Below are 19536 nucleotides of genomic sequence, written 5' to 3'. Positions count from 1 at the left end.
TCGGATATTATAGGATTTGAGATGTTAATATCCAAATCCATATCTGATAAGGATTTGAATATATGAAAACTATCTGAATTCAAATTGGATTCAAATTTTCGACTATCCATTGACACCCCTAATCATACACTCTGGTGCTTGGGACTTTTTTTTTGGGGGTGGGGGGAGAATAAGAATTCAAGAGCTCTGTATTTGCAAGGTTATCCAATGATAAAGTTCAGTAAGGATGAACCCCAAAATGGGGGCTTTGTTTATGGGAAAGGAAAGGTCATATAGCCACACCAAGAAAAATCATTTCAAGACACTCGTAACAAAAACAATATTGGAAAGCAAACACCACTACCAAGAAGAAAATCCATTTAACACTACCACTACTAATACAACAATATCACCAGTACAAGAATCAAAGGCATTACAACCCCACTTTGGTGCTTGGGACCTTATCTTTCATCATGTACGGCTGAAGAATCTGGTATCAACAAGGTATCAGAAATCAATTGTAGAAAATGTATTGAATCACAACCAGGAAACCTGGCTTCAAAATGAAGCACTGCAAGCTGACCCTGAGAGGGTCAAGAATAAGAATCTGCTTTGCCCACAGATTCAATTGGTGACAAGTTTACAAACAAAAACAACCAGATATAATGCATTCATCAATCCAGGCCCAAGATTTCCCTCGTCAAAGAAATACCGACTGGATACGATCTATGTATTCTGGTCTTCGTTATTGAATTATTTTTGGCAGGTTTGTCATTGGACTCATTTTGAAAAATTGGGGTGATCTTTGATTTTTCTGCATCTCCTGACTCAGCAATGAATTGAAGCCCCTGAAAGATTACAATCAAAAGATATAACATAGAAACAAGGAAACATCTTCAAGAAAGTAAAACTTATTGGACCTGGGGTGTTTTATCTTCAAAAGTTAACGTTGAACAGTCTGGTGCGAGTTTTGCACTGATATCCTATAACATTTAAAGAAAACAATTCATCAATATTGATGATCTCAATTAGGGGAAAGGCACCTGCGATGCAGATGATGATCAAGTATATTAATTGCTCAAGTGCTTCAATGAATAATAGATTATTTTTATAAACATTGGACAAAATTAATATCAGAGCCAACCCCAAATTCTTGGGATTGGACTTTGATGAAAATAATGAAAAGGTGAAATCGCTTTTACTGAAAGAAGTGGTCAACTTAAATAATTATATTGGTATTCTTTACCAAATTTTTAGCTATTAAAAAATTATAAGTTTTCAGAGAATTAAAATGAAAATAAATATCAAATTTGATATTTAATCAAGATTTGTAAGTAATGGAATCTCAATGAGAGCTTTCTAGCAGTTTTATTTCCAATGCAAACCAACTTCCAGATATGAAGTTCAGTAAATTTTGATTAATCTCACAAAAAAGAATTACTTAAAAAGAGGAGAGAGGAAGATACTTATGGTTTAACTCTGTTTCCAGTAAAAAAATTGGAAAAAGAAGGATAAGCTAGCTAACATAGTGATAAAGTGGCCGGCACTTTTGTACATTTTTGCAACCTAATGGGAAGTTTTGATGTCAGAACATAGGTTTTAGCAAAATGCTTGTCTTTGGAACTTTCAGGAACAAGAAGTAAAAACTAGTACAGGAGCATGTATTGGCAAAATTTCTCAAATTGCACCAAAAAACACATCTTCATACTTGTAATTAATAATGGCCGTAGTTTAAAGAGACTGTTAGAACTCTAAGCTGCAAAGAATAGGCTTGCATCCTGAAGAAGGATAAATATATATATTTTTTAATTCAAGAAAGCATAAAAATGTCTGACCTGAAAAGGTTTACCATCAAGTCCATCTTTAATGCCCCCGGCAAATTGGCATAGATAACAGAGACCTGAATTAGTGATATCCTGTAAATTGAAGAACACAGATAAATCAATAAGTTTATGAAATTCAAAGGGTACAAAGTGTAAAGGTAACTACTCATGGCAAGTACTGAAATAAAACCTGTTTGTTTTCAAGAAGTTCAATCTTTCCTTCCTGTGCACAATGAAACAACAATGAGAACATCAGTAGAATACCCATCCTGTAAACCTAACTCAAATTCAGCATGCCTAAACATTTGTTATTAACTTACCAACCCAGATACCATTTTCTGGATTATTTCAATGTCAAATCCAATTTCAGAAAGATCGGACTTCACCTCGTTTACCTGTAAATATACAAGTAACAAATGAATAGAAATGACAAGATTTAACCTCACCTAAATTCAATCTAAAACTGAGAACAAATGAGTGATATTATGCTAGGTGCAACATGGGTATTTATGAAACGTCTGTTAGGGAAGAACTGTGATTAAGTCCATTTGGAGAATGTGATCAAATAGGCTGGAACTTTCTTTACTCCAAGCCTTAACTTGAGTAATGACACCCATAGTAATAAACGGAAAGTAATTGATGATTAGGAAATACCCCAAAGCGGTTGTTTTCACTACCTTGGGTTCTATTATTCATAGGGATGGAGAGATTGAAGAGGATGTTGCCCACAGAGTTAAAGACGGATGATTAAGTGGAGTGCGCTTCTAAAATGCCATGTGACTGATGCATCCCAATCAAATTAAAAGGGCAATTTTATATGATGGCAATAAGACACGCTATGCTTTATGGAACTGAATGTTGAGTGATCAATAAGCAACTTTTAATAGCTTGAGTGTACAAGTAGTTAGAATGCCAATATGGATGAGAGGAATGAGAAAAACAGATAAAATTAGAAATTAACAAATCCGTGAACATGTTTCAGTATCCCCAATAAGAGATAAACTAAAAGAAAGCCAATTGAGATGGTTTGGTCGTGTACAATAAAGGCCGATCACAGCCCTAGTTAGAAGGAACATGCAAGTTGGATTTTCTAAAAGAGCGTGAGAAAGACAAAGCAATGTCAATTCAAATAGTGACAGTGGATGTGAACACACTTGCAATAGAATTGAATGGAAGAAAAGGATCCATTCAGCTGACCCCAAATATCATTCAGCCAACCCCAGATGGAAATTTAGACAAAATTTTCCTTCAAAGAAAATTTCTACTGTTTAGGAATTTTCAGCAAAATATAAAATTCTTTTCTAGGAAAAAAATTTCAACGCTTCCATTCAGGGGAGATGAGCATAAATTTCTTTTCTATGAATTTTTTTTCTAAGTTTCCATAACAGGGCCTTAGAGAGCCTTATTGCAGAAGACTCGAGCAATGTGCTAGATATGGGCATTGGGGAAAAGAATGTGGCCTTGAGATTATCTTATATCTTTAAACTAACCAGGGAATTGGCCTAGGTCATGAACATCTTGTTCTCCCTTATTCTGAAAATGGCTAATGATAGAGTGGATTTCTCAGCCAAAGGGAAGAGGAGGAGGAGGAGGAGGGGGGGGGGGGGGGGGGGGGGGGGATATGTTGTGAAGTGGACAGATAAACCTTAACAAAAGGAGTAACTTATAGTTTTCTCTCATAAATCCACACTTATAATTTAGGTAATGAGAAATCCTATTTGATGATGATTCTGCACCACTGGTTTTTTTTTTTCGGTTAGCCAAAAGGTTTCCTCCACTTGGATTTGTGCCACTGAAATACTGATAAGTTTTCCATGCAAGCTATCCCTTTAGCTTTCTAGGAGATTTGATTTAAGAAAAGTTATGGATGATACAATTCAATCCTTCACTCAATGAACAAAACATTTTCTTTTTTCTTTCTTTTTTTGATAAGCGAGAAAATCATTTCTAATTTCTTAATTAGCATATAGAATTTAAATAATCTAGAACAAGGGAGAGAACATTTTCTAATCCAAAAACAAAATATTCTATATGTTACCTCATTCATGATAAGCTTTGATGTTTCCTTCTGCTCATCGAGCTTCCCGTCCAAGTTCTCAAGCCTTTGTGTCAGATGTCTTTTTGTTGACTGGAAAATAAAGGTGATGATAAACTTCAGCAACTGTGGTGAAAAATTTTACAGGAGATATGATTGTTGATAGAATTGAAAGGAGCAATAGGATTCATTTTGCAGAGCCCAAATATCAAGGACTCAGGACAATGGCTCTGATAATGATGATATGATAAACGAAGGGGAAAAAGAGATGATCACTCAGTGGGAGTAACCATTTTTTTTTTCTTTTGGATAGGTTTATTGATGGTTCTTAACATACAGCTAAAACAGCAGATACTTGTTCCAACTGTTTTGACACATTGGCAACTGCATTGGCCATGTTTTGCTTTGTTACAAACATAACATCCGAAAAGGACAAGCCCTGCACAAAATAGAGAAAAATATAAAGCGTGTAAAAGAAGAAAAAAAATCTTATATACAATCCTTGCAATACACATGTAAGATCATATTTGTTCAGATAGGCTCTGAGAACTTATCAAACCATTAGTTGTTAAATCTTGCCTTCCACCACATATAGCAATATCCCATTGCTCCAACTGCAGCAGCTGGCACCAAGTAAGATGCAAGATTCCCTGTGTAAACAAGAAAAAACATGTCAGCACCTCTATGGGAGTATTTAACTGAAACATGGATTCATAGAACTTTAGTAATTACAAGCATAAAAATCTAAGCTGAGCTGCATGGTCATGCAAAGAATAAAAAATGTTAAACATGAATATCAACTGCGCATGAAGGTGGAAAGGCACACACTTGTCTACCATTCATCTTTCCTCTGCTAAAACTGATGACCCAAAGATCGCCATCAAATTCCACACCTTATCTCAGCTATTTAGTACCGTTCAACCCTATCTAATGTTATATCATCTGCCAAGGCATGTGTCTTCATATCACTTTTACTACCTCAATCCATTTCATTTCTGGTCTTCTTGCCTTTTTCAAACCTCAACTTTCTCCAAAGCACTCCTCATTAGAATTCTTATTGGTTGTGTCAAATATGAATAAACCATTTCAATCAACTTCCTTTTACTTTATCTCAAATTGGGGTATTCCTAATTTACCCCCAATGTGATTTTTTATTTTTCTATTTTGCAATTTTGGTTTTATCTTCCCTAGCCCTTCCAGTTATCATCTTAGCAATCTCATCCATGCTATACCCATTCTATTAACATGCTACTTCTTTGCTTCTCAATATTCATCACCATAAAGCATAGCTAGTCTTATCGCAGTCTTGTAAACTTTCCCTATAGTTGATTGTCTCCTTTTTAGCCATCCAATGCTAGTTCTAGTGGTAACATCATTATCAATCACTTCATCTTTAAGGATATAAAACCTAAATAACAAAAAATGCCACAAAATTTAGAATATCTAAGGCATATGTGGATAGACCATAAGACATCCAGATATCGGCATGGGTGACATGTACGCAAAGTGGTGAATTTATCGTGACCGTTTAGACTATATGTTTTCTTCATGGCTAGACATACTTAATCTTTCTAAGAGGAAAAAAAGGATAGAATGGATCGGATGCTGATTATCAGCCAATGATCAATTGTTTCCAAGGGAGTATTTCCTATATGGACAACCATGCATTGTTGACAAATGGAACTCCCATTAGTGAGTTTGCTTTCATCATTGACAACTTAACTACGCATTGAATAACAAAAGTGAATAGTGTACATACCGCTAGTGTCAGAATTTCCATTGAAAATGGTCACAGGCCTGGATAATGTCAACTCCCTGATCTCTTGTGTCAAATGTCGAATCTAAAAGGTAAGGGAAATCAAACAATATTAACACATAAATATCACCTTATTTAAGGATGATGATGGTCAATAAATAATTAAAAAAAAATTTACAGGTAAAATAATGACTCAAACCTTCACGATTGAGTATGAAGCTAAATACTTCAAGATAGGAGAAAATGACAACAGAGTCTTTCCCGAACATGTCATCACACAAAAAGAATAAGAAAATGATGAATAACTTGAACACTCTGTCCCCTAAAATGAAGACTTCTGACCACTAAATATATTCCCCTTCTTCCCTTTTCTGGTAAGTAGGCCAGAACTAAATCCATGACACCATGACAATGGTCACAATCAAATCTAGTTAATGAGTAAACCCTTTAAACTACAAAATAACATTAACACAAACTGTAACTACTCATGGCACCTCTTACACAGGAATAATAATATTAACCTTGGTGCTAATTTGGATTGATACATGATTAGCATGATTAAGGTGTTTAATAAAGACTATAATTGGGGGAAAATCTTAAACATATTGCACTTACCTGTTTTATGTGTAGAGGATGAATTTGGGTCAAACTCGAGACATCAAATTTCAACCTCTAGTTTCAAACTCATAAGACAGGTGATAAATTCATACAAGAACTGTGTTGTTTTCCAGGGGGAAAAAGCAATAAAAAAAGAAACTTGATTGTTTTCAACCTAATGCTAAAAAGGGCCTAAATCATTTTACCTAGTTAATAATAAATTAGGCCGGAGAAACTACAAAGAAACCGGATGTCTTATAAACACATATTGGCATGAGTAACATGAATCGTCTTAATGGATACAAATACAACATAGAAAATTCACCGAACCGAATATGTTCTATTGAATATCTAGCGTGCAAATATGTGGCTATAAATTTCAAATGTTTGTAACACAGAGAAAACAGGAAAGGAAGAAAAAAATACAAAGCGGATTCCACAACCAAAGCCCAGAAGAAGATACCTGAGCTGCAAGAATTGCATTATCATACTTGCCAGATGAGATATCAACTTCATTCACACCCTTCATTAGTTCCTAAGAAATAAGAAGCCAGATCAGACCACTTCATTATTTTCAACAGAGACTGAAGAAACCAAAACAACACAAACACACAGCCGAATACATAACCCATGCTATCAAGTTGTTTGTTGACGCAAAAGGGAAAAGAAAAACAAGGGATTTTCACCACATATCAATCCAACAATCCATTCGTCTTATTGAACATGAGTCCTTCCTTTGAATAACTAAATGTTGGCTAAGGAAGCAATCAGCAGTCAGCACAATGTTTTTCTTGGGTTTAGGAACTTCAACAAAAATAGCTTATATTGCAATACGATAAAGTTAGGAAAATTGATCACTATCCGTATTATATAAAAATTTCTCTATTTGTTCTATTGATTTCTATAATTAAACAATAATATCAAGAATTTTCATGGCTAAAGGTTACGGACTATTAATGTTGAGAAGTAAAGTTTTCAGGGTGAAGCTTGGCTTTACTTGAGTGCATCATTGAAAGTTTCGATCTATTTTTTTTAAATTCATTTATTATAAAAATTAGTAGCCATGACAGATTTTACTTTTAGTAATTAATTACTATGCAAAAGTGGTACCCATGTTGAAACATTCACAACAAAACACATTGTTTTTTATCAAGAGGAGTTGTATTTGTGAGTGTTTCAAATATTCTTGGTAACAGTCAACCAAAAGGTCCAACATCAAATCTATTTAAAACCAGGTAAGTGTAATGTAATAGGAGGAAAATGTTAAAACCAGTTTTTTTCTCCACCTCTATGTTGGATGAAACAAAACCCTTGATAATATGCAATCGGCAGTTATTTTCCGTTCATGGGCAGAACATTGCACAATGCAAAGATTTGCATGAAATATGTGGGATCAAAAAAATTATTACCTGAAGTTGTAAAATCACATCAGATAATCGACCACTCCTCAGAACAACTGAACCAGTCAAACCTAGGAAACAGGAAATAAAAAATGAAGGTAACTCGTAGTACAATTCAAAAGCACAATTGTATACGCCAGAAAGGGGTGTGCATACAATTTTCTTCAATCAATTAGAATCATTATCAAATAAAGCTACAGATAAGCCTTCATATACGTAAATTTAACAGGACGATCTTTCAGAAAAAAATTATTAGAACCCATCAGCTAATATACATTCAACTGGCAGACAAAATTCTCAGCAAATATATATATATATGGTTAGCAATTCACCAAATCTTTTGTGAAACCAAGGGAAAATAGACTAATTTGACAGCCTAATCCACTTAAATCTGTGATCCACAAATTGACACTAAATCTTCTTTCCCATTTAAATCTGTGATCCACAAATGGAAACCCACAACCAAACACCATCATAAGGTTGGTCTTGGAAAAAAAATAATTAAAATCACAATTTCTTTTTTTTTTTATGAATAAAAAATCACGATATTTCATTTTATAATCAAGCTAATTTTAAAAAAAAAATTTGTTCCTGGACTCGAAAATTGAAGCTTTTTTGTTCGTTTTGAACCATTAAAAGGTTCCATTGGATGAACAGATCCGCTGGAACTCTTAAGCACATCAGGATTTAAGCAATTTGAATTAATTATGAACTTAAAAATTATAAGCTAATATTCAGAAAATAAAAACGGAAATAAGAAAGATAATAATAGGGTGTTCAACAGCAAGTCCAGAAGTTCTCAAGCGAGTTTCTTGGAGATCTTGGGCCTGTTATATCTTTGGTCCAAGCAGAATATAGATTTCCGGGGAATTACTTTTGATGATTTTATTTTTAGATGGAACTCTTCTTGTTATCATGTTGTATTTTTCTTTTCTTTATTGCTGTGAGGCTTTCTCGGCCTCCGTGTTTCTTGTATCCCTCCTCCCTTTTTTTCAATATATTATACTTTTCAAAAAAAAAAAAATTGATAAAATAACACCAAGTTTCATAAACATACTTGGATCGATACAACACAAATAAAACAGAAAAAAAAAAAAAAAACGAAATTTAAAGAGATCGAGAAGAGTCAGACCTGCTCCAACGAGAATCAGAACTTTAGAAGTTGAAACTCCCGTCTGCATCGCCATGTTTTTTTTGCAGTTTCGGAATCGATTCTTCGACGGCTATGTGTAAGAGAGAGAGAGAGAGAGAGTTGCTTTTATATATTTTCTCTGTTTTCGTACTTTTCATGCGCAGCGTAGGAAGACAACAACTAAGGTAAGGCAGACACTTTAGTGGAACTTGGACCATTCAAGTGTTATTACACAATAAACCTTTTAATTAGACATACCCCTCCCCTTTTTGATGAATACTAGAGATGCCCCATGTTTTCGAACTGATAACATGCCTCCCTTGACCTAAGTTTTGTATGAGAGACTAACGTAAAATGACCTGAATGCCCTCGTCTTCACCATTTAGTTAAAATCCTTTTGCTTTGGTCCCCCAAAATCTGTGTAAAATAATTTGTAAACTGTTTTTAACCTATTTAATCTCCTCTTTTATTGTCCAGTAGAAAACTTTTGATCTTTCTATCCAAAAATCCATCCATGTACTTCTCCAAAAATCTGATCTTATCCTTGAGATTTGAAGGTTGAAGGAGAGAGAATTGAAGATGAGTTCAGCCCACAGTCGTGTCATCTTCAAGTTGTTAATCTCTGGAGTAAATTATATTTAACCTATCCGATGTCTCGAAACCAGCTACACAGTATTGATGGTAGGATTTTCAAAAACTAAATAGATCACAAAATATAAAATATTAATCATAGAAGTTCCTTTTATTGACAATCATTTTAAAACTAGAATACAACACTATAAATCCCAAACAAACACATTATTTTTCAAACACTAATGCTGGGGTGACATTGGATTTACTGAAATTCTCTCATTTCTGACGTGGAGGTGCATACATAACCGTAGATGCTTTTTACGCATATCTTGAGGAAACAATCTACGGTTATGTGCGCACCCCACGTCAGAAATGTGAGAATCACAGTAAATCCCAATGTCATCCTAGCATGACTCTTTTTCAATCCCAAACATAAAAATTAAAACAAAAAGTGAAATATACTAGCATCAAACGAATGGCTGGGATGGAAGAACATTTTTAGAGATTACCAAATGAAATGGATCTCTAGAAAGCGAGTACTGATTTCTAGGAAGCCCATGTCCTTCCTCCCATCTCAGCCTTATGTTAATGTTGTGTGTCAAACATTATTTGAGGTTATAAATAAAAGAAGTCCATGAAAAATACTGCCAGCATCCTCCCTTTGAACCTACTGTCGTAACATCATCCATCATTTGGCCCAGTAATGGTCCCCTTCAATCAAACTGCACAAATGTCAAGAATCATAAGTTCTTATGGATATAGGGACTACATAAACTACGGAAAGAGAGAAATAGAAAGAAGACCTTTGGCAGCCGACACCTTCTTTGGGGATAAGGTATCATTCTTGGTTGTCTTCTGAAGATTAAATGGGCCACGTCGAACAAAATTGATAAAGCGCTTTATATCCTGCTCTTCGTTTTTCCTCCATTGTAGGTTGTTCCACCACTCTAACTCCCCTTCAATGTCTATTTTACGACCGGCATTTACAATGTCAATGAGGCAAAGGGGGAGTTTATGCAACTTGGGACACAATTTTGGCAAGTACATATTGGACGCACAAATACTTTTTAGGGCCGAAAGCTCCCAAAGGCATAAGGTGTGTTACTGTGGGAACGGGGAAGAACCTTCTATCATTTGTTCTTCACCTTCATCATCTATTGTAGCCTCTTCAAACACTTTCTTCAATCTACCAAAAATCTTATTTCCAGCTTTTCTAAGCTTCTCAAAAGCCCAGCTTCATAATGTCCCCAAGAGAAAACATTCATGAGCATTGGGCAATACTCCAAACATATATGTTTTAGATTCATAAAGCATTCCTATTGAAATGGTCCCCTACACAACGTCATTAATCTTGAAAGATTAGAGACCCGAGGTCTCTGTAAGGAACTCAATGTATAGGAATTCGGAAACTCTTTTTGAGTTAAAAACAATCTCCATTCCATGGCATTTCTCAATCCAACACTTAACACTGAGCTTGAGTATCATATAGATCAAATTGCAATAATGATTCAACAAAGTTGTTGTTGCGTATGAACAAAAATTGGGTACACTTAAGAACAGAATTAAGATGCTTGGGGAGACTATTACCACCCTTGATCTCCAAAAACCCTACTTTGCTCATGCTCGTAAAATGAGTAAAATGTACGGTAGGGGTGAGAACCTCAATGTTCATGGAGGAGCGAGAGGATGAGCACTTGTGGTAAATATCTGAATAGAGGAATTGTTCCCTTTGAAAAGAAGGATGAGTGCCCTCTGTTCCTCCCCGCTCTGAGGAAGGATGGATGGTGGCATGGAATCTTGACAAGCTTTGTAAGAAGTTGGATATGTCCGTAGGTGGAGGTCCAAAAAGTTTAGTGTCACTACATACTGATATAAAAGCTCCACCAAGTGTCTCTTGGGGTTTATGGTCAAACTAGAATGGTAAATTATAATCTGAGTCGTCGGTGCACCGATGCTTGATTTTTTTCTAATCTACTTGACATAGGTGATTTGTGCCTTGTAGATACAGACGCTTCAGAGTAGTTGTCTCGTAGGAAAATTGTTTGATTTTGGTACCCGAAAGATCAAGCACCCCAATGCTTGTGACCCCTTCCAGCTACCGTCTCTTAACGAAAGATGAAATATGTGGGTGTTGGTTCTCGAAAGGTCGAGAAACTGGAGGTTTGGTAGGTTAAATTGCCCAAAGAAAGAGATGTCTTGTAGGAAGACACAACCTGATAGGTCGAGAGACGTAAGTGCAAGTAATTGACCTAAGTGAGTAACCATGATCCTTAAACTAGAACAATCTCTTAGGATGAGATACTTGAGGTTGATGCAGTAGGAGAGGGAAGGTATTTCTAGTAAGGATCTGTTAGATGAAACATCGAGCTGTTGGAGATTGTCCAAGTTGGAAAAGAATGATGATGGGAGGAAGGAGAGGAGATGGTTGTTAGAAAGATTGAGGAGACGAATTTTGCATGAGCCCTCAAATGAGATTTGTTTGTTATGATGAAAAGCAAGTGAAGTATCTAAAAGATCAAGTATATCCAGGTTTTCTAGAACTTGTATGGAAGTAGGAAAATCCTTAATGTAGAGACACTTTCGTAAGTTTAAAACTCTTAGATTTCGGGCCAAGCAAGTGAGAGAGGTAGGCAATGATGAGAGAGGTGTACCTGAAAGGTCTAGCACTCGAAGGCTAACCATTTCATTAAACAAGTCATCGGGGAGGTACTCCAATTGGGGACAACTGCTAAGCAGCAACATTGAGGCTTTCAGGCATTTCAGTGAGTTATGCATCCGCTGAAAGTGACAATTCGCCAAGGATATCCAGCTGATCTTTTGGTTATGAAACTTGTCATTCTTGTCTTCCACAGATGGGAGAAAAACAGTAGAGACCTTAATAAATCCGTTATGTTGTATACGGTCACTTAGCACTTAATACATCAGACTCTCCCGGTTATATGGAGTTATCAAATCCTGTTGTGTGAACTCTTTCATCAGCAGATCTTGCACCTTCTTCCACTCTTCAATAATGTCGAGGCGGATGTTTCCGCCTCCAATGAATCTGTCTCCTATCCAACAATAAAACAAATCAGCATCGAGAACTCCATTCTTACCAAGTATAGCCATGAATTTTAAACACCACATAATGGAGTCGAGGGTAAGAAGGCCATGGAACTTTGGAGAATCAACGAGCCCCGAGCACACTTCATCGACCATCTTATAAAATTCTACATCATCATCTGTGTCGAGCACGATATCTCTGTTGGTCTGCTCACCTTACAAACATTGTGATAGAGAGGTGATCAAGATCTTTCTTGAGTTCGTTAGGCCAATATGTGGAACACCAACGTCTACATACCTGATGCCTTTTAACAGTGGATCCTCCAAAACCAACAAGAACTTTATATCATTCAAGAGACGGTATATTTTCTTGGCTAGTTCCTTCTCATCCCACTTGTACTCATCATCATCGTCTGCTGTCATGTATGATGGCGACTCAAATAATCCCAGTTTCTCAAGGATTATCTTTTGGATCTTCTTCGGACCCCATTCCCTTTCAGATGACATTGAAATCCATATCACAATATCGTAGAGGTGACGATCCGTCGCTGCCTTCACAATATATTCCGTAGTCCTCAATCTCCCGAATCCAATTAAAGAAATAATTCCAATTTCCTCGTTTCCAAAGCATGCCAAGGCCTCTTCCCTAGCCTTTTGGATTATTGATGAGTTGCAGTTTTCATATCTCCTCTCCGACATGTTATCTCCTGCTTGCATTTTCTTTTTCTACCAGAGATTTTTTTTTTTTATAAAAATACACATGAGTAATTGTGGCTTTTCAATAGGACTTGTTTTGGTATCTGAAGATAAAGAACGAATTAAAAGAAGACAACAAAAACCATGAAGAGAACTATTCATAAGAACAAAGTAAAAGATACTTGGATAACTTGTATTAGCAAGAATAAGTGACCTACTTGAAAGTGAAAATCTTTATTCTTAATCTCATTATTCGTCTTTTGTTAAAAATGATTGCCAAATAATTTTCCAAAGCAGTACTTCGAAAATTTGAAGTACAAGATACCCAGGTACCCTGCAATGTGCTCTTAATCTCATGATTCTCCTTCGGGACCTCCTCATGCTTAAAGCAGAATTTTCTGGTCTGTTAACCAATGGAAACCGTAAAAAGGTTAAATCGGTGATTTGTTATGAGGGAGGTAATACGGGTCTGCAAAGAGAAGAACAGCCAGCATCTTCAAAAGTTTTTTTTCTTCTTTTTTTAACTAAAAAAGATATTACTTACTTCTGTTGGAAGTAATGGTATCTGTTAGAAGTACCAGATTCTCAAATCTAGCTCAGTGATCTCAGACTCATTCAACTCTGGAAGAAACAGTACCGCAATTCCATCAACCCGGGGAAACAAATTCTGCAATACCCAAGAAATAGGATCTGAAACTTCGATTCTCATTCAGCATCGGAATAAATGCAATAATATTTGGAGGGAATAGTTTATGTAATATCTTTTGGATTATTGTGTTAAATTGATAACTCAAATCATTCTTAAATTTATAAAACCGTTAATTTACCTAATTACAAATTAATCATATTTATCCAATTGTCACGCTCTTTTGTAGTTTTTTTAAGTTCTAGCCGACATCTTTGCAAATTTTTTACCGTCTAAAGGAGGCCATTATTCGCATAGGGAATGTATCGGCTCCTACCCGAAGTGTGGACCTGCAGTTGGATCATCCATCCGTTGTCGAATAAAATTTCAGGCAATTAGTTCATTGAATGAGTGGTAACTTATGTAATGCTTTTGAGATGGGTAGAAAATAAAAATTAGCACAAAAAAGAAATTAAGAAAAACAAAATTAGATATGATGAGGTGAGAGAAAACATTTTAGATTAGATGAAACTCAATAGCAACAAAGCTTACAAACAGAAAAGCTTTCAAATCCCAGTATAAGTTACAGATCACCCCAACCTCTCCTCCGTCTACTGCATCAACTAGACTAACTACATAATAATTTCATAGATGTAGCTTCGACTAACTCTCCTTCAGTTATTATCATGGAGAAGATAGAGTCGGCTCGGTATCAGAAACATGTGAGACTGCATCCTCTTTTGATATAGCGACATAGTTCACAGGAGCCACCGGCCTGGTATTGTCCTTCTTTCCTACTTTAGTTGTAGACTTGACACCATTGCCGCTGCTTTGATGAGCATTCAGAGACAACCGCCGTGTAGGAGTACCATTTGTTCCACCTCCATTGGTGCGTGGGCCCACCACCTTCTTCGGACCAATAGATCTGTTGGGACTCAGCCTTGATCCGAACAAGGACTCTTGTTCAGTGGTTAGTTGCTCGTTGAATCGTTTCTGATCCTGTAAACCATTAGCAATTTAATCAAAATTATGCAACTAAAAGAGTATAAGATGGTATCAATGGTCGATACACTAACCTTCATTCTCCGCTTCTCTTCTTCTCTTTCATGCCTTAGCAGTGCATATTCATCTAGCATCGCAAGGAGAGGAATGCCATCATACACAAAGGGCATACCGCGATCCTCCTCCCAAGCCCGAGTCTTGGACACCAAGGTGTCAACAAGAGCTGTGTGGCCAAGAAAATCAGTTATGAACTTTATGGGGCAAATTTAGGGTAAAAATTTAGTTAAATTCAACGATTTAGTCGTCGATGAGCCATGAACATTCCCACTAAGAAAATTCCGATATATCAAAAGTCAAATGGATTGGTTATTTATCCTAACTATACTTCTAAATAATTATTCTAACTGGATAATCTCACTCCCTCAGTAAATATTATAAATGAATATTGGTATTTGTGAAGTCCAATCATGACTGTTTTGGTGACGATGAATAATAATTACATTTAAAACTATGGTGCACTAGCTCGAACAATACCTGGAATTTTGTTCACCAGAATGCGAGCTTTCTCGGCGCGCTTGAGATTTATGTGTGCACCTCTGCTGGAATTATACCTATTCTCATCCTGTTGTAGTAAAGCACACGTCAGAGGTGAAAACCTAACTCAAATGTGCAAATAACAGGACGAGTGAATGCATACTGTAATTTGATTTTCATGTTTTCTTACAGACAGGTTTCTTTCCTCATTATGTCTGACCTCCTAATCTTTAGACAGCAAGCATCTGATAATGGAGGAACAAAAAAGATCATAAAATACCCGATTGTAGTCTTCAAGCCAACTCTCTCTTCACAAGCTGACATCCATTTTTCAACCTTATCCAATATTTCTTTTCTGCTGAGTGACTCCTCTTTCGCATTTACTATCTGATTGTCCATGTCAGCTAATAACTCCGAAGGTTCAACATTCCCAGAATCAACTAGAGCCATTATTTTTTCTCGAGCAACCTCTGGATCTATTTCGATGTGAGCACAGAGGTATATCTCTTCAAGCTCAGCTTGTTTCTTAAAAGCAATTTCCTTCATCCGGCTGGCTTTTAGCTGATCAAGTCTTTCAACTTCAACCTCAGCCTTCAAGCAAAAAAAAAATGAGGGTACAACAAGTTGATTCAAATCATAAATAGTAGTATACGGTTCATTGGTATACTCAGGTTCATAACTCTCCTTCACTACTAATTACTGGCCACTAATCTCGCTTGCCTAGTAAAAGAAGAAAAAAATCATTAGTATACTTGGCTAACCTGCTCAATCAGATCAAAGGCGAGAGCCCCAGGAACGGTGACGTCCTCCACTGAAGCCGCGATGTTACAGGTAATATGATCAAATAAATTGCGCTCCTCCGTGGGGGTATCCATAAGGTTCCACAGGTCAGATAGCTGTGCTGATAGCTCTTGAAGCTGAAAGACGTTGATTAGCACATTGATTAGTTGTTGCATTAATCAGACAATTCGAATTTACTTAATCTCATCAAACAAAAAGTGTGTAAATGGTTTGGAAAAGGTGTATCAATAATCTACTATGAATAAATAAAAAAGTGAGAAATCCAAGAATCATAGTGATTTTGTGCTTCTTATTAAAACAACGTGCACGGACATTAATTCTCCCCAAATACATATATGGAAATTTATGTTCACACACAGGTTCTTACACTTGGGACCCACACCCAGATATGAAATACTAGAGAATTACCTTTTGCAATCTCTGTTTCTTATCTTCTTCAAGTGTTAGTACAGTCTTAGCCAGTTTCGATAGTGTGTCATTGCTAATGCTCTTGGATTGCACACCAATCGAGTCATCTAAGCTTGGGTGAACTTCAGTAATAGTAGTAAAGAAATCCATCCCTAATACAGCAGAAAGGTCATGCACAGTGCTTACAAAGTCAAGGACCTTGTGCAATCTCTCACTCTGCCAAAACAAAAATTCATTTGAGATCATCATCAATGGAACAAACGAAGTTCCAAAAATTACTAAATCCATCAATTTCAATTTGATAGGTCATGGATTGGAGTAAAGAATTGTAGAATACTACCTTTTCTTTTTGAAGGTCTTGGAGTTGAGAATGAAATTCATCTAACTTATTCAGAGATAGGTCAGCTTCATCAACCATATGTGTCCCTTCCTGTTCACTAAATTTCAAGTTCCCGGCAATTTCTCCACATATTTTTTGAATCTGTGATTGAACATCGGAAAACTCCTTTATTCTCTCTTCTTTCAGCTTCCATAGTTGTTCCAGCACCGGGGCTATAGCCGCAAGTTGTTCCTTGATTGTCCCTGTTGACTTGTTAGGCTGTAGAACAATACATAGCATATCCATTAAGAAATGCAATGCCCATTCCCAATTCAATTGATAAAATTGCACCTTTTTTACTATATACAAGTAACAAACATATTGAAAAGTGGGAATTATGAGGTACGTGACCAATTTGGGGATAAATGGCGTAGTTGTCTACTCACTACGACAATAGATTTCTCTCCAAGGGCTAAGACAAGACTAGATAGTTCAATTTTGGCATCATCCAAGGCCTCGAGAAGGTGTGCCCTCGACTTCGCAGCTTGGTCGACTTTTCTCTTGTACACATCCAAGCACTCCTGATCTAACTGAAGCAGCATTTTGTCCCGTTCGTCATTACTCTCACCAACCTCATCCCATATTTGCTGCAATGAAAACCCAACCATTTTTATTCAGTTTTTCTTTATTTATTTATTTATTTTAATATCATTATAAAATGCAAAATAACACAAATAGCATATTACCTGTAAGTGCTGCAATAAAGACCGACAAGTAGTTTCTCCAACAAGTGGATTCTGAGCATCAGTGATGGCCATTAGAATTTCTAGAAAATTACAATCTCACCTGCACCACACACACACACACACTTCATAAGATATGCTGAAATAGTTCACATGAGAGAAAGCAAGAGAAGCTAAGAAAACGGGTGGCAGATCTACTTACCTTATAGACCCAAAATAGCACTTCACCAGAGAAGTGAAACATACACACTTGTTGACACTGTTCTACAGATTAAAATAAGACCCGGTCAGTAAAGATGATCAAGAAAGGCATGAGTTAAAGAACAACCAAATGAAGAAAACCTGGACTGGTACAATCTAGGGAAACTACGTAATCAAGCTAACCTTCTAATTTTATCTACTCCCAAAGCATTTCAAAAGCACAAAATCCCATAGAATGGGAACATTATACACAATCAGGGTAGAAAACTAAGAAAATGTGAAGTAAAATATCACCAAAGCTGACATTGTAAGAATTCATCTATCAGAGATCATCTAATTTGCATTATAGAAAAAAACTAAAGCAGTCTACTTTCTCAATAAACACTGTTGCAACTCTTGCCTAAGTTAAAAGCTAGTTTGGTCAGGAAGGATGTCTGGATCTGTATTTTTGGATCAAATAAAGAATTTTAAACCAAAAGATGGTCTCAAAACATCTTTTTTGGGCACAATATGGACGACCCAAGTTGTGCTTTCAACTCAAGATCTCAAACAGAACTAATTAAAAAAGAAAAGAGAACATTTAGATACAACATTACAAGATTTTGATCTCCTGAACTCTATAATCCTACTTCATTTGAACTAGAACAACTTAAAAACCCCCAAATCCAACACTCAAGTCAAAATCAAAGATCAAATACTCAAAAACAGCTAATAATTTCGCCACACTTAACTGCCAGTAATACCCTCCAAAATCCTCATTCATCCAAATTCACGCTAATCCAGTCCAAAAAGCTCACATTCAACTCAAAACCCTAAGATCTTCATCTCTCACGAAACAAATCCATTTCAATTCCCCAAAAGAACAGTAATCAAGAAGAGATCGAGAGATGACAAAGTATATATCATAAGAAGTGAGAAATGCAGTCTTACCAAGATCGTTCTTCGAGCTAGATTTGTGGGATTCTGGCTTTAGATCTGAGTGTTTATTCTCAGTGTTTGTGTCAACGGAGATTAGAAAGAAAATGTAGTGCAGTGCGACCGTTACCGTCAGTGATGAGCGTTTAAGACTTTGTTTGGACTTTGGAGTGAGAGTACGGTACACCGACTAACCTCTTGAAGAGGCAACGCTTTTTATATAGCAGCACGTGACAAGCTTCAGCTCTACTATTACGCTACAGACAGAATAAATAAATAAATAATCATTTTAGTGTACTATTCAATTTAATTTCGAAAATGGGTACTATTTTATAAAATATAATTTTTTTTTACTGCGTATTAAAATTAATTAGTTAAATGTTCTAATTCTCAAAATGTTTATTTACTATTTTTCAAGGAATTGTGATAATCTAATTACCACACGTGGCAAATTCAATCGACTACTCTGTCTTGACAAATTCAGGAACTGTAGATCTGTGCAATTGATGGAAGGTTCGTCTCAAACAAAACTATAGCAATGTGGGTCTTATAGTTGTATTTTATTATATAAATATAGTCCACATGTAACAATTTTATGGGGGGGGCAGGGGGGGGGGGGGGGGGGGGTTACATGTCCCATTTACTCAAAATTTTGTTGGTATAAACATCTCATTTGACTTTATTTTTTATAGGACTCACTTTATTATCTTTCATTTTCTTCCTTTTTAACGTTATTATATTTCATTTTTAACCATTTAACCCACTTTATTAATCATCATCTCTTAACCTCAAATTTTTTATAATCTCTCTAACATTTTTTCACTTTTACCCCCCTTAACCCTAAAGATGATGTTTGAGCACGACCAAACTCTAGCATTGATAATAAAACACAATCGTAGGGCTCACTTTTGTGGGGACAAACTTCCATTCAACTAAGATAAGCATTTCATCCAAC

General features: G+C 36.1%; 2 protein-coding genes across 3 annotated transcripts; both read right to left on the bottom strand.

The window, feature by feature from the left end:
* Positions 1 to 322: 322 nt before the first annotated feature.
* On the bottom strand, positions 323 to 8920 carry LOC147411656 (golgin family A protein (DUF1664)). 2 transcript variants are annotated; one of them, XM_086450893.1, is made up of 12 exons: positions 8723 to 8915; positions 7600 to 7661; positions 6654 to 6725; positions 5597 to 5678; positions 4417 to 4487; positions 4175 to 4276; positions 3841 to 3930; positions 2123 to 2197; positions 1993 to 2025; positions 1815 to 1895; positions 900 to 962; positions 323 to 827 (listed from the first exon to the last, which is right to left on the bottom strand). In XM_086450893.1, exons 1-12 carry the CDS (start codon positions 8775 to 8777, stop codon positions 654 to 656), a joined length of 960 nt encoding a protein of 319 aa, XP_086307019.1. In that variant the 5' UTR covers positions 8778 to 8915; the 3' UTR covers positions 323 to 653. The 2 variants fall into 2 exon arrangements, with proteins under 2 accessions (XP_086307019.1, XP_086307027.1); XM_086450901.1 differs by lacking the exon at positions 900 to 962 and having other exon boundaries at positions 8723 to 8920.
* A 5240-nt stretch (positions 8921 to 14160) lies between these two features.
* Positions 14161 to 18780, bottom strand: LOC147411655 (65-kDa microtubule-associated protein 1-like). The gene is given in 12 exon segments (XM_086450883.1): positions 14161 to 14657; positions 14735 to 14883; positions 15195 to 15282; positions 15475 to 15503; positions 15506 to 15785; positions 15956 to 16111; positions 16404 to 16619; positions 16744 to 17001; positions 17169 to 17369; positions 17469 to 17568; positions 17668 to 17724; positions 18597 to 18780. Coding segments are annotated over 10 exon segments (1764 nt in total). The 5' UTR covers positions 17541 to 17568; positions 17668 to 17724; positions 18597 to 18780; the 3' UTR covers positions 14161 to 14342.
* Positions 18781 to 19536: the final 756 nt, after the last annotated feature.

The sequence above is a fragment of the Akebia trifoliata genome, chromosome 1, assembly GCF_017979445.1.
Source record: "Akebia trifoliata isolate Shusen 1 chromosome 1, ASM1797944v1, whole genome shotgun sequence".
Lineage (NCBI taxonomy): Eukaryota > Viridiplantae > Streptophyta > Magnoliopsida > Ranunculales > Lardizabalaceae > Akebia > Akebia trifoliata.
The sequence above is the reverse complement of the archived record's forward strand: the minus strand, read 5'-3'. Positions and strand labels throughout refer to the sequence as shown.